The sequence below is a fragment of the Micropterus salmoides genome, unplaced genomic scaffold, assembly GCF_014851395.1.
Source record: "Micropterus salmoides isolate LMB-PRFRI ecotype aquatic unplaced genomic scaffold, ASM1485139v1 Ms_hic_scaffold_9, whole genome shotgun sequence".
Classification (NCBI taxonomy): domain Eukaryota; kingdom Metazoa; phylum Chordata; class Actinopteri; order Centrarchiformes; family Centrarchidae; genus Micropterus; species Micropterus salmoides.
Window position 1 is genome coordinate 19,384,248 of NW_024044681.1, and position 19,994 is coordinate 19,404,241.

Consider the following 19,994-nt stretch of genomic DNA (forward strand, 5'->3'; position numbering starts at 1 on the left):
ATGTGTTACTTTGATACAAGTTCTACTTAAATCATCAAGGCTATTTATGTTATTAAAATCTAATCTCAGATTATTGTTTACCTTCTTAAAAACAAATGTCCTATGGCTCTGGTAGAAAAACATACAACTAAGATTTTATCAAACAATTTTTATTTGTGTATTCAACACATTTCTTGCATACAGTATTTTATTAGGCCTTCCAGACACAGCAATATTTTATACAGTCAAGTATTCGATTACTTCTTTATTCCAAACATGGCAAAAAATAAAGTATTATTTTGCCGTACAGTCAACATTAAGTTCTCATGGCAGCTAGTTAACAGTCTTAACCTGTCAAATCATCACCAACACCAAGGCTGGACAAATATGTTTATTTAATGGATGAGCTGTAAAGATGGCAGAATTTGTAGCCAAACGTTGACCGTGAAAATCAATCATTCCCAGTACAGACAAAACATCTCATGTTTGTTTCGTGAACATTTGAAGCCAATTTCTGACCTTGCCATGATTATAAGGTGAAAACTACCAACAGTCACCTACTCGTTTATACACAGGAACCATTTTTATTGTCAGTGTTTGTTTAATGGACAGTTCTCAATACTTCTCATTAGAAAAATACATTTCCTAAATGAATCTACAAGATTGATGATGTGGTGTTCATTTTCAACTTGTTTAGTTGTATTTCATCATGTTATCAAAGAGACCTGACACTGGACCGTGGCTGGAAAAACTGTGGCTGTTGTCTTTGGCAGATCTGCTCCAGTCTTATGGCTTTATTTGAAGTAGGAAACTTTAGTCCGTTAAGAAGTGTCTTCTGAAAAGGATCAGTTTGTAGTTTTTTGTGTTTTAACATCCATTAAAAATCAGTTTGCTTTCACATCACATTTCAATCAAAAAAAAAAAAAAAAAAAAACTGATTTCAGTTGGTATTTCTGAAGCCTATGGAGCAGATCATCCATCCATCAACACCAGCAGGGGCCGTCTCTTTTGCTCATTTCCAAAAGGTCTGCCTCCAGCTGCTCTGCGTCGTCTTGGAAGCGCTCCGTGAAAGAGCGAATCAAACCTGCCGCACTGCCTTCGTATTCCACCAGCTCCACGCTGTCCCCTGGAAACCACACAAACAGAGTCCGACACTGAATACTTAACTGGACTGACGTAGCAAGTGTGACAATATAGGTCTCTATGTGTGCATCTGTGTTAACGAACTTGAGTGAGGGTACATACCACTGACTCTGGTGTTGGCCTGGACAAACATCTTACGAGCTTCCTTCCTCAGCAGTACCGTCTCCCGGAGACGCAAGAAGTTGTGAGCACCGCTGTCGTTGACGGCGGAGTAGCCGTCATAGAGAGCCCTGCCTCCTTCCACATCTGCTGTTGACTTTAAGACCTACAAGACGGTGGAATCAGGTCAGCAAGGGGTCATTAATCCTTGATATCAGGTTAGTACTAAGACAGAGAAGCCAGAAAACCCTCTTTAGTTGTTGGGTAATACAGTGGAGACTTAATAATTGAGCTCACTATGATTACTATGGAGTTTTAAAAAGTACAAATTAAACAACTAGATCCAATTATTATTAAGTATTTGGTTGGATTTGTGACTTTGTTAAAGCTTAATTTTATATTTTACTTCTTTTAAAAAAATTTTTTAACTACAGCTACAACTAAGAATTATTTTAAAAATATATAAAACAATAAAATTATTTTAAAAAGTTTACTTTTCATTTGTGCAAATTCAATATTTTTTTTAGAATTTTATGTATTTTCCTCAATATGTTGTACTTGTTATATAGCTGTCTGGGCAATTGTCTGAAGTATGGATATACCTGCAGTTTACAAAGGAACCTGTGGATGGCGTTCTTTCCCACAGTGTGGATCTTGCTTCGGTCCAGTGTGATTCGAGCATCAGGGTTGCCGTCCTGTCCTGTCACTTCCTCCAGCCCCACTAGGCCCTCCCCGGCCTCCAGCAGAACACGCAGGATCACGAAACGAGCCTGCATGTGAGCCTGAGACACACACACGTGATGTACACTGTATACATCTCCTGACACTCCTGTAAACACAGACAGGCCTATGAAGCTGAGCCAGTCAGGCTGTAAGAAACACTTCCTTAATGGTCTGTATGTTGACTCATCTTGTAAATACTGTTCGCCCAACACTATGCATCTCTGACGTTCTTTATAAATGAAAGTTATGATTCATCATTACATGTTGCAAAGTAAAGAGCGATCATGTCATGGAGAAAAGCAACTCGTTGAGCAGACAGATTACCTGTCTCCAGCTCTTGCTCTCAGGCGTGTAGAATTCCAGGCCCAGAAGTCCCGCTCTGACCATGCTGAGCCAGTTGATGTACACCACATCCTCCGCATCCTGGCCCTCATGCCCAAAAATACTGCAACACACACGCAGGCAAAGATCAACATGCTGGCCTCCCTTATAGCCATCAGCCACAAATCACCAGAAATAATAACCACTCCACATTCCAATAACTGTCATTAAAAGAGCCTAAATAACATGATGAGATTAATTATTTTCCCCAAAATGTGATCAATAAAGTGAGAGAGTGTATGTGGCACAAGTAATAACATAGTCAGCCAGAGCTATAAAGAAACAATTTTTATAATGACCCCAAGTCACAAAATGTTCTCCGAGCTAAAGAAATCTAGAGATTTAGAGGATTTGGGGACCATAACAACTTTTTTTGGACTATAAAAAAACATTATGGTAGTGTTTCTTAAATTTATGGCTAGATTGCAGATAACATCTCTTACATTCAAGCCCTTGCCAAAAAGTTCACACAATGCTGATTAAGCCTATCACTGGCAGGTCAATTTCTCTGTATTTCACAGTATCCTAGAGTTTTTAAATATAGTGTCTGTGGCGACACTCCTGCCCTGGTGAACTGGTAATGATGTATTTTACATCAGCCAGAAATTATTGGTTTGCCAGAGCTGAAGAGGAGCGACCGCAGTGATGGTGTAGGCTACAGCACAAGTATGACAGAACTTATGGTGGGAAAAATCTAAAAAGTCCAAGAAAGGTTTCTGATGCTCCGGATAAAAATTAAACAGAGAAAGGATAATATTCAAAAAACAGAAAGCGACCAAACGCCAAACAGGAATAACTATCGTTGTGCTAAGAGAAGGGCCTAAGGACAGACACAAATGCATTTTCTAGTTAATATCGGTTAAGTTGAACTTTTTCCTAATCAAGAGCATTCAGAATTTCCTTCCAATAGTAAATTACAGCAACAGAGTGTGTTAATTTTGAGGCAATCCAGCCAAGCCCTCCAATCATAAACACACAGTTCTAGTCGCTTGCAGCATTAACATGAGTCACATGTGTGTAACTGAATGTTGTTTTTTTTCCCCCTCTCAGAAACAACATGCGCTGTTGTTATCACGATAACATATTTAATATCATTCGATATTGATAATTATCACAATAAATATCAAATCAATATTTCTTTCAAGTTTAAAGGCTGATTTTCGCTCCTGAGTGAAAGTTAAAGAAACCAGATGGTTCATTGTGGTTTTCAACTATTCTTTATGGTCAGAACATGACAAACACTTGCCAAACTGATCTGAACAAATCTGAGGTAGAAGATTAAAAACAATTCTGATAAAATATGTAAAATTAAGTAAAATGTTTTTTCAGTACCTTTTCCTCACCAAAATAAATAAGTTAATAGAAAAATTAAGTGTTAATTTTTTGTGATTCAAATGAATTAAATCAAACATTAATTGAATATTTGTTGAACATTTGTTATATTGATAGTGAGGAAAATAATATTGCGATAATTATCGTTATTGTTTATTGCCTAGCACTACATTAAACCATTTAAGAAAATCAGGGTATTTCCCTGAAAAGACATTTTATGGGTTGTTTAAATTACATGAATTTATGTAACATACATCTTTGTCAAATACATGTAGGTTACAAGCAAAATATGAAATCACCTGAGTGCTTGCTTGTTGAGACACAGATAGAGTCCGACACACTCAGCCCGGCATTCTTCGTAAGATGAAGCAATTGTGGAGAATTTACTATCCCATGTCTCGCTGCCCCGATACCAACTGGAGACCTGAAAGATAGACTCACACCTTCAGTCTGTATATGCCAACTGAACACAAGAGTTAAAAACAGGTGGTCTCCCAAAAAACTCACCGGTTCCCCCGTCTCTGGGTTGATCACCTTGCTCTGATCAAAGTTGAACTTGCCAATGTCATCCTGTATGAAGAAATGAGGCAAAACAAATTACTGTGGTTGCTCACAGCTAATTGCTCTCTAGTCTCACTGATGTGACTGCTGTGCGGCAGCAGTATGTTTGACTGACCTTGACAAACAGCTTGCCACTTCCGTGGCCTAACAGCTCATGAAGTCCAACCTGCACCTCAAATGATGGTCCCTTCCACTTGATAAACAAATCCTAGTGCAAAAAAACATACAAACATAGGAGAATGCAAAATAATAGATATGTGGGAGAGAAAAGAGCGGGCGTGCAAGAGTCAGGAAGCGGCATTCGTTACCTTGTCCTCTTCCTCCAGGAAGGTAAGTTTTTCTTTTTGTGTAGCATAGGCTACAGCCAGCACATTGCCTAGTGACACGTTTTTAAAGCCCTCTGACTGTCTGATGTCATCATCTACACACAAAAACAAAAACATTGTGTAACAGACAGATTGTAAACTTAAACCCACTGTACTCATTATTTGACATAGCGTGCACATCTCAGTGTACATACAGTTGGGGATGTTGATGCCAGCTGGGATTCCACTGCCAGCGAAGGTGAGGACATCCAACGAGGTGAAGTCAGGTTTAAGGAAAGTGTCCTTCTCAAACTCCCTGGGCCAGGGCAGCTCAGGTAGCAAGACTTCTGCTGAGCCCACCAGTTTGGCAAAACGCTCACTCATCGCCTTGTTCACAACTGCAACAAAACCTAGAAGTGACATCACAACCCTAAAGTTAGGACAGAAACCCTTAACCCATTTCTGACTTATCCTGGAAATAGGACGGTAATAACCTCCTGTAATTTAAACACACACACACACACACACACACACGATGGTTAATAAAGTATATTGAAAGTAACATGCTGACCATGGACTTTAGCCTGTATTGATGGCAGACTACCAGCGTAACAGTGTAATATTGTGTCATTCCAAGTATTACACAACCTCCTTCACAGTTTGTGTCCCTCTAAAATCACTGGTCAATGCTAAAATTAAACATTATTTCTTATTAAAAAGCTGCATGTATTTGTTTCACAATGTTAATCTTTACCACAGCGATAAAACCTGGAGAGGTCCATGGATTACAGCTTGCATGCTGTTCTTGATCACCATGGTAGTTACCTTCAAACTCTCCTCTGGAGCCAAATGGGTCTCTGTAGCTCTCTATGAAACCTATATAACTGAGAGAAGGAGATGGGATAGGAGGTGAAGACATAACGAGGGGTAAAGAGCAGAGAGAAAAAGGTTTCAGAGATTAGTATTCAAATGTATTTGGAAATAAACAGGTACTGGATGACGGAACAACTTTCATTTTGTTGGACAGTGGGCTCACCTCTCAACAATTGGTCCCTTGTCTTTGATCCAGTAGCGTGACCCCTCTTTATGGGCTTCAATTGAGCCTAAGGTGAAGCTGCGTGTGTACTCTTCGAGCATCTTTTTCTGGTTCTCATTGGCAGCATAGGCCTGTGTTAAGTTATTTGGAAATAGAACAAGAATTTCAAACATGGAAGTGTGGCTGGGAGATTATTTTTATGTTATCAACTTATTCATCCACTCCCACACTCCTCTTAAAGACCTGCTCTATCCTTGTGTTCTCATCTCCTCCAATACTAGTCCAATACTTTGTACATTTTAAGATGCAATTTTGCCACTGTTTTGTCATTTTGGTTGTCCTTTATCTTTTATTTTCAGTAGTCTCACTGACATTTTATCATCTCCAACAACTTAACAACCACACTTCTCGATGTGGCGATTTATTCCCACTGACTTTATTTCACATCGTATCCCTTGCTCTCACCTGTGCTTGTTGGAGGTAATAGCTAACTTTCTCCATGAGAGGTGCATAGTCTCCCCTTTTCACAGTGAACTCTTTGTCTTCGAAGTTGAAGCTGCCGCAGCATGTTTCGCATTCCCCATCCACTGCACAGTCTGGAAAGCGGTAGTGTAAGTTTTTTGTCGCTTTAATCGCTGACTGTGAATCATGGTTAACAACATTAGTTACATAAAACAAATCTCTCTACATCCATTTGATGGTAATCACAATGTATTTCAAAAGCTGGAACATATAGCATAACATGTGGAGAGTACATGACATGTGATATATACAAATTATGTATGCTAAATCTGTCACAAGTGCAATATAGCTGGTGAATGTTGTAGACGTTTATAAATCTTTTTCTGGTTCTCATATAAAATGTAATATGCTTTACTGTAGTTCTGACCTTTCTGCACAGCTGAAGCCAAGCGCACCTCGTAGCAGGCTTTACCTCCATTGTCCCTCTTAAACAGACGGGTGTTGTACGCGGATAGTTTCTAGAGACAAACCGCAAAAACGTGTGTGAAAAATACATGAAAAAGCGGGAAAATACACCGACAGGATGAACCATCCATATGAAGGGAATAGGTGAGACAACACCAAGAAAAACATAAATAGGGTGCAACGAGGAAGAGATTGGTCTGTCAGAATGTTGTGAAGAGGAAGATAAAGTAAAGGTTATTACAAGAAATTATGGAAAGAGCAATGGAAATAAGAATATTCATTTTAGAGAATAGTGAATTCAGCTTACTTTTGAGTCAAGGAACCTCTGAGCTAGCTCAGCATCCTCCAGACAGCAGTTTCCTGAGAAGTAGGTGGTAATTCCCTGAAGAAAAGGAAAGCAAAAATACTTGATGAGCCATATATTTTCTCATTCGGGTCACAGGATCTGGTCACCAGCATTGGCCCCTCGAATTTTGGGGTTCAGCAGCTTCCTAAAGGGCAATTGGCAATGTCAGCAGCCAATCTAAAAACACCAACCTGCAGACCATTTGACTTAAAATGAAAATATTCAGTTTATCTTCAAAAATTAGAAAAAGAGGAAAGAGAGGAAGAATATCTCCTGTGGGCTTTTGGATTAAAACAGACACACCTGCCAGAAAGAACAAAATGTTCCAGTCCCAGCTCTAAACCAATTCTGATGCAGAATAATAAATGTCCTCTTAGCTAGGGCTAATTGCGATTTTTCTGCCAGACATTTCGATTCGATTTGCAATTATTTTTTTTTTTTAAGTTCAATATTCACTGCCAGTCTATTTTTAACGGAAGCTATGACAAGCAGCACAAAGCAGACGAACCGGGCAGAAAGTCAGACACAGAACGGCAGAGAGAATCCGGTCAGTTTTCAACACCCTGTGCAGACTCAAAAATAAACACAGTTAAAACAGACAAAAAAGAAACAATTTAAACTACGTAGCCTACTTAACCATAGTAGAAGCACAATAATCAAAGACAACTGAACAGAATCTGAACAGGTCAACAAAATCTAGCAGGCAAAATGCTCTTATTCTGAAATGCTCCATGTGGGATGTGTAGCCTGCACAGAGGGGAAGAAACCGGCTCACAGAGAGATGTTATCCATTTTTGAAGCACGCAAATTCCACCCTCTACTCAGTCAAAAAAAAAAGGCCCTCATAGACCTCATGGTGGCACTATAACAATCAATGTTTTTGCAATTATCTCGAAAACGGCTTTGTTTAGTGTCAAACTTCTTTCAGTATTTTAATCTCTGGTTTCATCTGCATCTTTGCTCCAATGGTTTTCTGCTCAAAAAATGTTAAATTATACAACTTTATCACTTTTCTCTAAAACTTAAATTTTTGCGAACTCGTCCGGTTTCGCCAATCGACCTGAAAGGTGGCGCTACACTTGCAAAAAGTTTATACCTCGTAATTCGCTGGATGGATTCGTACGAAATTCATATTGTACGTTCTCAGGTCACTACTCAGTTGATGTATAAAATTTGGTAATGATTGCGCAAAGTGGGCGTGGCTTATTACAAGAAGGGAGGTGATGGAGCAGTGGATAAGACACATGCCTTTGATGCGAGAAACCCAGGTTCAAATCCACTGTGAAACACCAATGTGTCCCTGAGCAAGACACTTAACCCCTAGTTGCTCCAGAGGCGTGCAACCTCTGACATATACAGCAATTGTAAGTGTCAGCTAAATGTATTTCCAAGAAATGTCAATTTCTTGACATTTCTCATTCCTAACTTCAAAAAATCTAAGAAAATCATCCGTACGTCCCAGAGAGCTGAAGTTTTTTCAGCACATCCACTGATATGTGACTAATGTTTGCCTCACTCCAACCTATGGTCAAATCAGAAGTCAGTCACTCTATATTTTTCAGAATATGCTAAATCAATTAACATCTAAATCTCCACAAGTCTTTCTTCAAACGCCACCAAACTCGACAGTCGTTCTCCAGATGACCGATATATAGTGTTTCAAAGCGTTTTCAGATTGGTCAAACGGTGAGTCTGCAGTGATATTCAGTATCTTGCTATAACTTGTACAGTATACACAACATTTTCTTTTTTACTCAGTTTTGGATCAAATGCCACCAAAATAATTCACAACACACCCAAAATCAGCATAATGATGTGTGATTTTTTTCAGAATTTTCTCACCTACATCTTGACTGTTGAATGTGTTTTAAGTTTAAACTGACAAAACTATCTGGCTCTGGCACATGTGACATCACTACCTCAACTTGTGAGAAAGTGTGTGGAAATGGCCTCTCACCAGTAGCTAAGTCAATAAGTCACCTACTCTAGAGATCTGCAGGTCCAGGGTTCAAATCCCTAGGTGACCAAGTCAGACTTGCAGACAATCGGGTTGTTCAGATCATAGTCTCTATTTCATTTGTATCCCGTGACACTTTCTTCTTATTTTTCTCTGCTAAAAATAGTTTATGCAGCTTAAACTTTAAATCTAGGAAAAACATAAAATGTAGCAGGTGGGTGGAACATTTTACTCAGTAGTCAGGTACATATAATGACACTCTCTGATAAAAATCAAGTCTGTGTTTCCCCAATTCTCTCAAAGTCCAAATTCTTTCATCACTTTAATCTCTGAAGTTGTCTGCGTCTGTTCTCCTCTGAAAATGTCAAATGTTGTGTTTTCCGTGACTGAATGAATTTTTAACTGCATGATTGTTTAAAACTGCGCTGCATGAGCAGCTTAAATTTTAATTGCCGTCTTCACGATTAGCTAATCGCGTTCTTTCAAATCGCAATTCTGATTTGAAAACGATTGATCAATCAGCCTTACTCTTAACATTTGTCAATTTTTTCCCAGCCCTGACAACATGATGGATATTTATTGAAATACTACCACCAGACAAAATTGTTTTGATCAGAGCTGACCTGAACTCTGTATTAAATGATACAAGATCCCACCTTGTTGCCCAGCCCCAGCTGTTTCTGTCTTTCTTCCAGGGAGTAGAGAAGACAGGAGCAGCTGTCCCACAGAGCCTCCATCTCAGTAGGCTGCTCCTGAAACGCCTCGCTGGCCCATACCAGAGCTTTCAGCTTGTCCTGTGTGGACACACAACAGATGCAGATAATTTAAAATATGTCACAGTAGCAGTAAAGCAGCATTACAGATCAAAGGCTTATAACACACTAACTTTCCAGTTTATTATGTAAACTTCAATTCAATATTTATATTTGGGCTATATTTGTTGACACTTTGTTAGAGAAGCATTGACTCAACTTTGGTAATTATTCAGATCAAATTTAATGGTGTTGTTGTGTCAGGTTGCATTAGATTGTACAGGTGTTTATCTTACTGTGTTCACCAAGCAGCTGAGCAGGATTTTACACTGGATTTCTTACCTTAGGTAGATTTGGGATAAACTTGGTGTCTCCGAAAGACTTGTAGTTTCCCATGTTGGCATACAGACCTGCTGCATACACCAAGAAGGCCTAAATATCACACACAAAATCATAATTTTCATCCACTGTGTGGCATAATGAACATCTTTATAAATTTGTTTGTGAATGAAAAGATGTATCTAGACAGTAACAGAAAGTCACGGATGAAAAACCTGTGCACCTGGTACTCCTCAGAACTGAGTCCAGCTGCTGTGGCGACCTGTTCTAGCTGTGCAGGCGCCTGCTTCCTAAAGATTTTTTGCAGCAAGACAAAGATGTTTGCAGACTCTGGGGAAGTCTGCAGCAGCACTGCCAGTCCACCATACCTAAGACAATAAAAGGTTTTTTTTGGTTCTTCAATAAACTACTTTATTCTTTAAAGCAAGTGAGAAATTTCTTTTCCCAGTGGTAAATCCATTTAGCATCCATCAGTTTCTAGATTTCAATAGTGCTTGACTTGAACTTGCTACATCCTGAGATCAGTAACATACCAAGCAGCGCGGGACAGGTTGTGGGCGTACTTCTTCTCCTGAGGTGAAAGCAAACGGAAGGCCTCGCCACAGTCAAGAGCAGAGATGCCAATGTCATTTGGGAGGTAGTACTGGGAATCCACCATCTTTAGTCTGAGGTTTAACACTGACGATGAGGAACTGATTTAAGTGAGGGGAAGGAAGGTGGGCAAAGAGAAAATAATGAGAAAGAGAGGAATAGATGAAGTAGGGAAAATGATATGTAAATGAGAAAGAAAGGTGAAAGAAAGAAATAAGAGGGGAGAGACAGTTGAAAGAATAGAGGTAGTAATGAGATGAGTAGAGTGTCGGGTAAAGAGATAAAAGCAGAATTGCAAGTTAGAACAGAGAGCCTTTTTTTTTTTTTTTTACCGTGAGCTCTAGGAGGTATTTGCTTAAGCAGCTTGTGTAGATTACAAACACAAATGCTCATTTTTTATATATATATACATACACACACACACACACACACACACACACACACACACACATACTGATGTACTTGTAAAACAGTAAATGTTTTCTTGACATGGATTCTAATGTTATAAAAGTGGCAGCTGGTATGATTTTTGTATGAAGAATATAATTTTATGTAGTATTAAGTTGTTCTACATGAAACTATAGCCTAGTAGTTGTGATTGATCATCACAGTTCACTAGAAACCTAGGTGAGGTCTTTGCTTGTGTCCAACTGACCCAACCTAAAAATAGTAATTTCTACAAAGATATAACACAGAGAAAAGCACAGAAACTTCACCTCATTGTAGTTCTGAACGATTTTGAAAGAATATCTAATTGCGATTATTTTGATGGATACTGCAATTGCTCAGTTTATGGATATGATTTGCGATACTAGGGGGGATTGTCATTTTTACATAATTATTTTGATTTTACTTACTCAAATAAATTATGGTGTGATTTTTGCAGGACTTTGCACCAAACCAATATGTTTTTTTAAGTCTCTAAAATAGGATGTGTAGGTTTTGACATCTCTACAGCATGACAATATTTAATTTAAAATGGCATTTTGACACAGGTATCATCTTTAAAAAAATATTGCGCCTCCTGCAATTTCAAAATTTTATTAGATTAGATTAAACTTTATTGTCATGGTGCATGTCACTGGGTACAAAGCAACAAAATGCAGAGCTTGACACTGCAGTAGGCAATATTGCTAATACTGATTCATTGTTCAGCCTTACCTCCTAAATAATAGATAAATAAATAGATTATCCAAATAGTTTATAACTAAGTTTACTTTAGTTTAGTAAAACTGACTGTCCTCAGAGAGGTTACAGCACAAGTACAGGTAGGTAGAAACAGAGACATGTCACAAAGACTGCATAGAACAAATATTAAGCAGTAGCAACAACAGAGCCATTAGCCATCCTAGCATCCTTAGTCAAGGAAATTCAAATCATAAATAAATAAATAGTTCTGAAAATACAAAGGGTGGTAAAGTGCAGTGATTGAAGTGGTATTATATGATATTATACAGTGTATAGTAAGCTAAGTTAAAAGCTAAAGTTAAGCCTGCGGTGCAAAGTAAGCTATATTCAAATAGAGTTAAGGACTAACGTTACAGGTGCACGTCCGTGAACCTATCATGACTGACCATGGAAGAAATTCAGCAGGAACCAGTCAGTTAAAAATCAGTTGTCTGTTTCACTTTCATTTAAAAGTTACTTGAATGTGGAGAAGTAAAAACTATAACTACATGCTTAACAAAACATCTTTTTAATGTCCCTTTAAAATTAGCAGCCTACCAACAAGCAGGGCAACACTCAAAGTGCATGTATAAGTAAATACAGCCAACGTTTAGTCTGCAAAACGCTAACTCAATGTTACCGTTAGCTACTAGCGTGCATGCTAGGACGGCTGCAGGCTACATGGAGCATTTAAACACACTGTCGACTTCTCTGAGCAAAATATTACGTCGCAAATACTATGTGACTTATTTATATGCATGACTGGCTGCTGTTGAGTACATTTCGGGAGGTATAAAGGTGGATACCAACTCAACAGCTTGTTACCTGAGTTTCTTCAATAGCTCGGCGAGAGTCAAATTGCAGTCTCACGCTGTACACTTCCTGTATTCATTCAACGTCAGACTCACCCCTCAACCAATCATAGCTTGTATATTGTGGTTGATAGAAACACTAACCAATCATGAAGTAGCTGCGCAGTACTTCACGTCGTAATTTTCTGACTTAACGTATGCTTGAAAAACACGATCTCTGAGCGTCTAAAACAAGGACACTAGGCTGTAACACTGCACACAAAGTAGACATCAGGACGTTCAAATGGGTATGTATAATTACCAACATCTCATGGATATGGAGATAGCAGACGAGGTGGCCGAGTGGTTAAGGCGATGGACTGCTAATCCATTGTGCTCTGCACGCGTGGGTTCGAATCCCATCCTCGTCGGACTCCTTTTCCACAAACGAAGACATCTCAACATCATTTGGCCGCCTGGCGCACGCTGTACGTTAGCAGTGAGCCTAGGGAGCATGGTCGCACATCCGGAACTCGTGACAAGGTTACAAGCCGAGAAACGTGTGCTGTGTACTCTTCCGCTGAATCCTGAATCTTCTTTATACAGTCTATGGCTCAATCCCAATCTCCACACTAACGGACTTTGAGACACGTCACGGTAGTAGTCAGTGAGGGGATGTCCCACTCGGCCCCACTGTCAAATCGTTAAGTGCACGTGGGCTCTTGCAGACTTTTGGAGCCATTTATGCACACTTTCCGTGAGTCTGCATCTCTGCAGACTTTGTCTGAGGGAATTACCCACAGTTCATAGCGTTGTGACCATTAACACGGAGTTACCAGGCGAAGCAGGCATTAAATAAAGTTAAACAAATATGAAAGGGGCAACTACAAGAAAAAACTAAGTTTACATGCAAGTGTATGCTGTTTTGATGAAAACGAGTAAATTGATTATTTGAAAATGACCGTGGTAATTTTAAAATTATCAAATTACTCTGCAAGAGATTGCAACACTTTCAAGACTTCAGTACCTCGGCAGTGAAGAAAGTAAAAGATGTCAAGTAAAAAGTCTCAGACAGATATTATATTCGAGGCTTTAGGGTGGAGATTTGGTTGGGCCATAACTGTGTCACCTATTGGTTTTGTGGACTTGAGTTTTGGCATTTTGGCTGTCCCCATCTTAGTTCTTTGGAACCAGACATGACCGGAACGTGACCATATGTGAATGGGAGGGTAAAGCTTGCTAGCTTCGTATGATGTACAGATTAAAAAGCCCCCTGAGGCAAATTACAAATTAGTGATTTGTGATGTTTGACTATATAAATTAATTTGACTTGACTTTATATGGAACCATTATAGCATAACCACAGGTCCTTTCCACACACAGTTTCATTTGAAAGACATTATTTTCTGCTAAAACCTTGAAAGGCTTACAAACCACACAGTATTTCATCAGTTTATTTGTTTTATTGAATTCTAAAAACATGATGAGAAAGTGAATTATTTACAAAGGGTGTGCAACAGAAAGTATTAAGTTTACCTTGATGAATGGGAGAGCCAGTCAGCTTTGCTATATCCAAATGGTATAGTTTGAGTGACCAGTCCTGCACCACAAGAGAAATGTTAACAGACATCTAGGCGTTCAACACATCTGTGTGTGTGTGTGTGTGTGTGTGTGCGCGCGCGCGTGCCTGTGTTTGTTTATTTTAGGGTTCATGCTTGGGTTTTGCCATCCCTCCTGTCAGGAGGCGTTGTAGGGAGTATCCAGCGATAGCAGTCTGAGAAGCTCAGGCTCTTGTCCACAGCACAGCTGGTGCAGTAGACAATCCCCAGAGCCAGCATCACCACGAGGAACACACACAGAGGCACCAGCAGGGCCACCAATAGCCAGCTCTTTTCATGCTTCCTTTTACCCGCATCAGATCCAGCCCCTTCCTCTGCTGTGCCGCTGACATCCTCGGCACTATCCCTCTTAGATCCCTCCCCCTCCCTAGTACCGGTGGCAGACTCACTTGCAGCGCCCACCCCACCACTAGCTTCTCGACCTCCCGTCTTAGCTTCACCCTCGTTATTAATTTCATTGCCTGTGTTGTATGTTTGCGTTGGGGATGGGGCAGTCTGATATTGTTTTGGTGAGAGGGCATCCCATTGGTTGAGGTGATTATCTGACCCATGAGCCATGTCAGGAGAGAGTCCTTCAGGGGCTTCTGTCTGCCAGTCAGCATCAAAGTTAGTCTCAGCTTCAAAGTTCGGGTCTGGAGTGAACAAGGTGGACCAGGGATTATCATGGTCAGGGTCCAAATCGGGAATGTGAGCAGAGTCACTGGGTTCAGGGGTCAGAGTGGAATATTCTTCATCATCGATCGAAGGTTGGCAGGTAAGTCCGTCTGACTGCAGGTCATAACCATTATCACAGTAACATTGGTACCCTCCCATGTAGTTGAGACACTGCTGCTGGCAGGGTGAGTCCCCAACACATTCATCTACATCTATACACTCTCCTCCAATGCCCAATTCATACCCGGTGTTACACAGGCACTTGAAGGACCCCACTGTGTTTTCACAAATGCCTTCACAGCTGCCCTCATCGAGGCACTCATCAGTGTCCACACACTCACCCTCGTCATCTGGCTGATACCCGGGGTCACAGGTGCAGTGGAATGTGCCCGGGATGTTGACACAGAGTTGCGGGCATGGTTGCTGTTGACATTCGTCTACATCAGAACATCTGCGGCCATCTGGACCCATTTGGTAGCCTGGAGGGCATGTGCAGCGGATGCCCCGAGGTGTCTCCACACAGTTGTACTCACACCCCATCTCCACACAGATGTCTTTGATGTGGGGCTGGTCAGTGGGACCGGCGGAGTCAGAGGATAATTCTGGGGGGTCAGTTTGGCTCAGGGGATCAGGCTTGCAGCTGTACCCGTCCTCATCTACCGTAAAGCCCTCAGAGCAGTAACAGTAGTAGTCTGTGTCTGTGTTCTGACAGTACTGCTCACATCCATGGTCCCCGCTGCACCAGTCCTGATTCTGTGGAGCTGCACTGGACGAGCAGAGTGGGGCATCCCTGGACCAGCCCACTGTTTCATCATCTCTCTCCATGCACAATACCGTCTGCTCAGCATGAGCATCTGGTTGTGAGCTGTCTGCAGGGCATGGTAGAGCAGCTACAGACCCATAGGGCACATGAGTCAGCAGGGTACTAACAAGGTGAAATGGGGTGGTGTAAACAGCTGGACCTCTACCCTCGTCCTCCAGTGGTGGACACATTCCTTTGTAGTTGTACTGGCAAACGTATCCATCCAACGGCAGTGCGCAGGAACCGTCTAGCCACTGGAAGTTGTCACTGCTCTCGCGTCCGCTCTCAGAAGTGTGGACAGTCATGGCCACACAGCGAGGGGCCGCACAAGTCCCAGGGGTGTCTTCACGGAGCCAGTTAGTGAACAGGCCATCCTGGTCTCCTGTTGGAAAATAAAGACAAGGACCAGGTCAGTAAAAGTAGATCTTCCCTCTTTTTAGTTTCCTTCTTTTGTTTTTTAACTATATGCAATTTCTCTTCTTTATGACACATGTTAAGTGTGAATTCTTAAGATTATCTTGATTTAAGATGCCATGTGTATCATTTTTTACATGAAAATTTTGTCTTTCAGATTATTCTGATGGCACAAGTTTTTGTTTGCAGAAAATTAGACAGTCCTGTTCAAGAAAATGGTGTTGTCTATGTGTTGCTATCATCCCAATCATTCTCATGTTTTTCTGAGTTGGCACAGTGAGGAGTTGAGTTTAGCACAGTGTCTTTTTTAATATCCCCACTAGGAGTCACCAAAGTCAGATATTTTCAAATTCTACATGTGGACATTGAAAACACCTTATTTATCCTGCTCATGTTGTTGGAAGAAATATCTTTGTCTACACGTGGTTAAATAAAACTAAAACTTTCTGCATTGCTAGATACCCAGGAACAAGTGAGAAAACCAACTCTTTAAATGATGGCAGACTCTTGCAAATCTTTAATCTTGTCTAACTAAAGACCAAGGCAGATACTTTTAGTGATAAAAAAGCCCATCTGGTTTTTAGTAGGCGAGGTTTGTGTAAAGACTAAATCCGAATGAGAGGTAGCAATGAGGTCAAAAGGGGATTGAACGTCCCCTGTCGCGCCAGCTCCGTCTCTGTGAAACACAAGAAGTTAATGTAATAACCATCCAGTCTGTGCAGAACTCTAGAGGCTGGCCTGGCTACCAAAGTCTGACAGAGAGGTTAGAGTTGGTATAATACCATAATCTTAAAGTGATTCATAAGCTCTTGATATAACTGATATGTGTGTGTGGAAGTAGTAATATCGATGTAGTAAATACTGATTCAAATTGATTTAATGAAAGTCTGAGTTTAACTAAAATCTATATAATAAAAAAAGACATACGTCTAGCATTAGTTAATTTAGTTTTGTACACTTCAGTCAACAAATACAACCAGAACCAATTTAATAATTTAACTGATGAGTGTTTGAACAGATTCAGCATCAGTTATACATGGCCAACAGATTTTTAATCAGACTTACTTTCATTATCTTTGAGCGCAGTGATATTTTAAAAATCGACTAGGGTAGGGAATGCTTAAATGTAAGAAAAGATGTACTATTGTACCTTTTCCTGTTTGGGTACAATTTTGTCTGAGCTTTTTAACGTCCGATAAAATGGCTGGTAAGGTGATGATGGTCAATGTTAGGAACACTGAAACGTCAAATTTCAAAAAAGTGAGACTTTGCCTGTGACCCAGACGAATCCTCGGAGTGGTCGGTTGGATGAACACTGGCGTGGCGGTCTGTGCAGCCCGATCCAGAGACGAAGCCTTGACCTGGTCCCCTGTGCCTCGACGGCTGACAGCAGCTCATGGACCACACCCGCTGCCTCGTTGGTGTGCATCGTTGCCAGGGTTCCACCTCGCTCCCGGCAGCTCCGCCCAGCCTCCCTGAAGGTTCTCTTTTGCAGAAAGACAGTGTAACATCCCTCCTGGTGGCAGAGTGCGTCTCTCTCCGCCAGCTGAGCCCCGGCTACTGGCTGCTCCCCCTCTGACTCCCTCAACTTCTGGCCTCGGCTTCCAGGAGCCAGACAGACCATCAGCAGCCACAGGACACACAGGAGACTCATGCTGCTGCAGCGGCTGCTGCTTCTGATGGTCTTTTGCATCCTCCACCAAGACATGAGGTTTAAACTAGGCCAACATCCAAATGAGTACCACAACCTTACTGTCAAAATAAATAACCTAATTCAATTCAATTGAACCTCCTATTCAAACAAACCTGACCCAAATTTACTCACTTTAAGTAATTTAACAAACTGAAATTTCTTGAAATATTTGTTCTATCCTGATAGTGTATTTAAATAAATAATGTGGTCTTATTGACTTTTTAATCAAACTCATATGAGGCAGATAAATTCCAAACTGATATCAGATTACCATAATTTAACTTGGATTGCCCAAGCCCTTTTACACAAATAGCCCTACAGTGCGGTCAAACTACATTCATCAGCAAATTGTCAGCACTTCTGCCTAATGGAAGCAGATTCCACCAGATCTTATATAAAACTTATAGAAACCAATGCAGTCCAGTGGTATCCCCTAGAAGGTCCACTTGAGTCCAGTACAGTCCAAAATAAAGTCCAGTGAAGTACCAGTCCAGGGTTCAAAATTGTTGAATGGAGCAATCTGTCCAAAAGAGTTAAATAGGGTCCACATGAATTTGATGAATTTCGGAGACTCCTGTATCTGATCCTGCTGGGGCTTTCTTGCCTCTGCAAAGTTGGCTTTCTGACTGAAACTCAGAAAGAAAGAAAGATGGGGGAGGGTGGAAGGGGGGGGGGGTTGCTACGTAGAGGAAAAATAATTGTGTGTTTTTTGAAGAGGGGGCTGGTAGTGTGTGAGTGCATAAAGGAAGGCTGGAGGGTTTGCCGGGTCGGGGTGGGTAGGAGGGTATTGCAGACTTGAAAACCTTCAGAGAGTTATGAAAACCATACGGCACAATTCTGTCCCCCCATCTTGCCTATAGCTTCAGACACACACATGCACTCTCATAGACACACACTCACAGCTTCAAGTAGTGCATGCTGCACAGCATCCATGGCAGTGGAAAGTGTTTGTCAGCTGTGTGAGATGCAGAGTTTGTCTCCCCCTTCTTCTTCTTCTCATCTCCTTTTTCTCTTCCACCTTTTGTCTTTCTGTCTGTTTCTCCTGTTCTCTCTCAGTCTCCCATTATTATGTATTTCTCCTAATCTCATTCTTGTCTTTACCACAACTCTTCACTCTATTTTATCTTTTTCTGCCACCACCCCCACTCTTATTTCTTTTTGTGTCCATACCAGCTGGAAGTTTTTACAGTCTAATGGAAATATATGAGTATGGAATAGGAATACCTGTTGGACTGTGCATGTGTGTGTGTGTAGAGTTCCTTCTTATACTGTAAACACAATAACTTTGCATGGGGACAGATGTCTAAGTGTATGCAAGTATTCTTCAGCGTGTGTGTGTGTGTGTGTGTGTGGCTACCACTCGGGGGCATATGGAGGAGAGGAAACAGGAAATACCAGATGTGCATCAGCCTGACCTCTCGGTAACTGGGGAGCAGGAGTGCAGTATGGGGGTACCTCCACTGCTGTCACATGATCCGTCTGCCATGAATGGCATGTCTGGTGCAATGTGAAAGATTGAGTTTGGATTTTCCAAAGAAAAATAAGATATTTTTCTTTTTCCGTGTAACTATGTGCCACAAGCCTAAAGAATACTAAATGAAACCAATAGCTGCAATTATGAGGATTCACGCTATGAAGGGAGTGTTACAGATTTAAAGCTGCTGGGGAGAAACAACTGGGCGAGAGACTGTAAATTAAGGTCTACCACACACAAAACAAGCTGAATTGTTGAACAATCTAAGCAACATAAGTGGAAAAATGCCTGGGCAAACAATAGTCCTTCACAGAAATGCACATCACGTTTTTGTCTGTGGAAAGTGTGACCTGCCACAACACAATTTAGGCAGCTTGATGTCATTCTTAACACAGGATGATGAGATGGAAAAGTCATGCTGCATGTGTGGCTGAATCGGTTATTAGCCACATCAATATGTGATTCTGAGGCTGCGTTCGCTCTGTTTAGAGCAGATGAGTCGGCTGGCTGTGAGGCATGTTGGTTTTGGCAGACAGAATATATACAGTCTAACTATTCAGCAGTATTTTCCAGTTATGTAACAATTATCAGAACTAGAGGGAGAACAAACATAAAACCTCAGGATCCCGGAGAACCTAAAGAGCCTTTTAGTCTTGTTCCCCACCCTCTCCTCCTCCTACTCTTCCACATCTTCATCCTCCGCCTGTCTTCCTCTGGTTTTCTTTTTCTTGGACAACCCCCATCATCCTTTCTCCTCTGTCTCCTCTCTCCCTTTTCCTTATTATTCTTTCACTCCCCTTGTGCTTCCTCTCCTTGCTTACATCCTCTTGCTCTCCTCCCTTTCCTTATCTTCGCCTTGCTACTCCTCTCCCCCTCTTCTCTCGCTCATTATTTGGGATCCCAAGTCAG

General features: G+C 41.0%; 2 protein-coding genes and 1 non-coding gene across 4 annotated transcripts; 1 reads left to right on the top strand and 2 right to left on the bottom strand.

Moving 5' to 3' along the window:
* Positions 1-133: 133 nt before the first annotated feature.
* dpp3 (dipeptidyl-peptidase 3) lies at positions 134-13,058 on the bottom strand. Of its 2 annotated transcripts, none has more exons than XM_038709680.1 (19): positions 12,752-13,058; positions 10,414-10,572; positions 10,104-10,248; positions 9,884-9,973; positions 9,446-9,583; positions 6,794-6,868; positions 6,449-6,539; positions 6,025-6,155; positions 5,560-5,690; positions 5,349-5,407; positions 4,739-4,933; positions 4,527-4,639; positions 4,334-4,426; positions 4,165-4,227; positions 3,957-4,081; positions 2,269-2,389; positions 1,824-2,003; positions 1,225-1,387; positions 134-1,105 (listed from the first exon to the last, which is right to left on the bottom strand). In XM_038709680.1, exons 1-19 carry the CDS (start codon positions 12,943-12,945, stop codon positions 963-965), a joined length of 2,409 nt encoding a protein of 802 aa, XP_038565608.1. In that variant the 5' UTR covers positions 12,946-13,058; the 3' UTR covers positions 134-962. The 2 variants fall into 2 exon arrangements, with proteins under 2 accessions (XP_038565608.1, XP_038565609.1); XM_038709681.1 differs by lacking the exon at positions 12,752-13,058 and adding an exon at positions 12,464-12,543.
* Positions 12,779-12,860, top strand: trnas-gcu. The gene has a single exon. It is a non-coding gene; the product is annotated as a tRNA-Ser (tRNA).
* Positions 13,059-13,872: 814 nt separating the features above from the next.
* On the bottom strand, positions 13,873-18,241 carry LOC119896184 (endosialin-like). The gene is made up of 2 exons (XM_038709682.1): positions 17,191-18,241; positions 13,873-15,886 (listed from the first exon to the last, which is right to left on the bottom strand). Exons 1-2 carry the CDS (start codon positions 17,624-17,626, stop codon positions 14,139-14,141), a joined length of 2,184 nt encoding a protein of 727 aa, XP_038565610.1. The 5' UTR covers positions 17,627-18,241; the 3' UTR covers positions 13,873-14,138.
* Between the last annotated feature and the right edge of the window lie 1,753 nt (positions 18,242-19,994).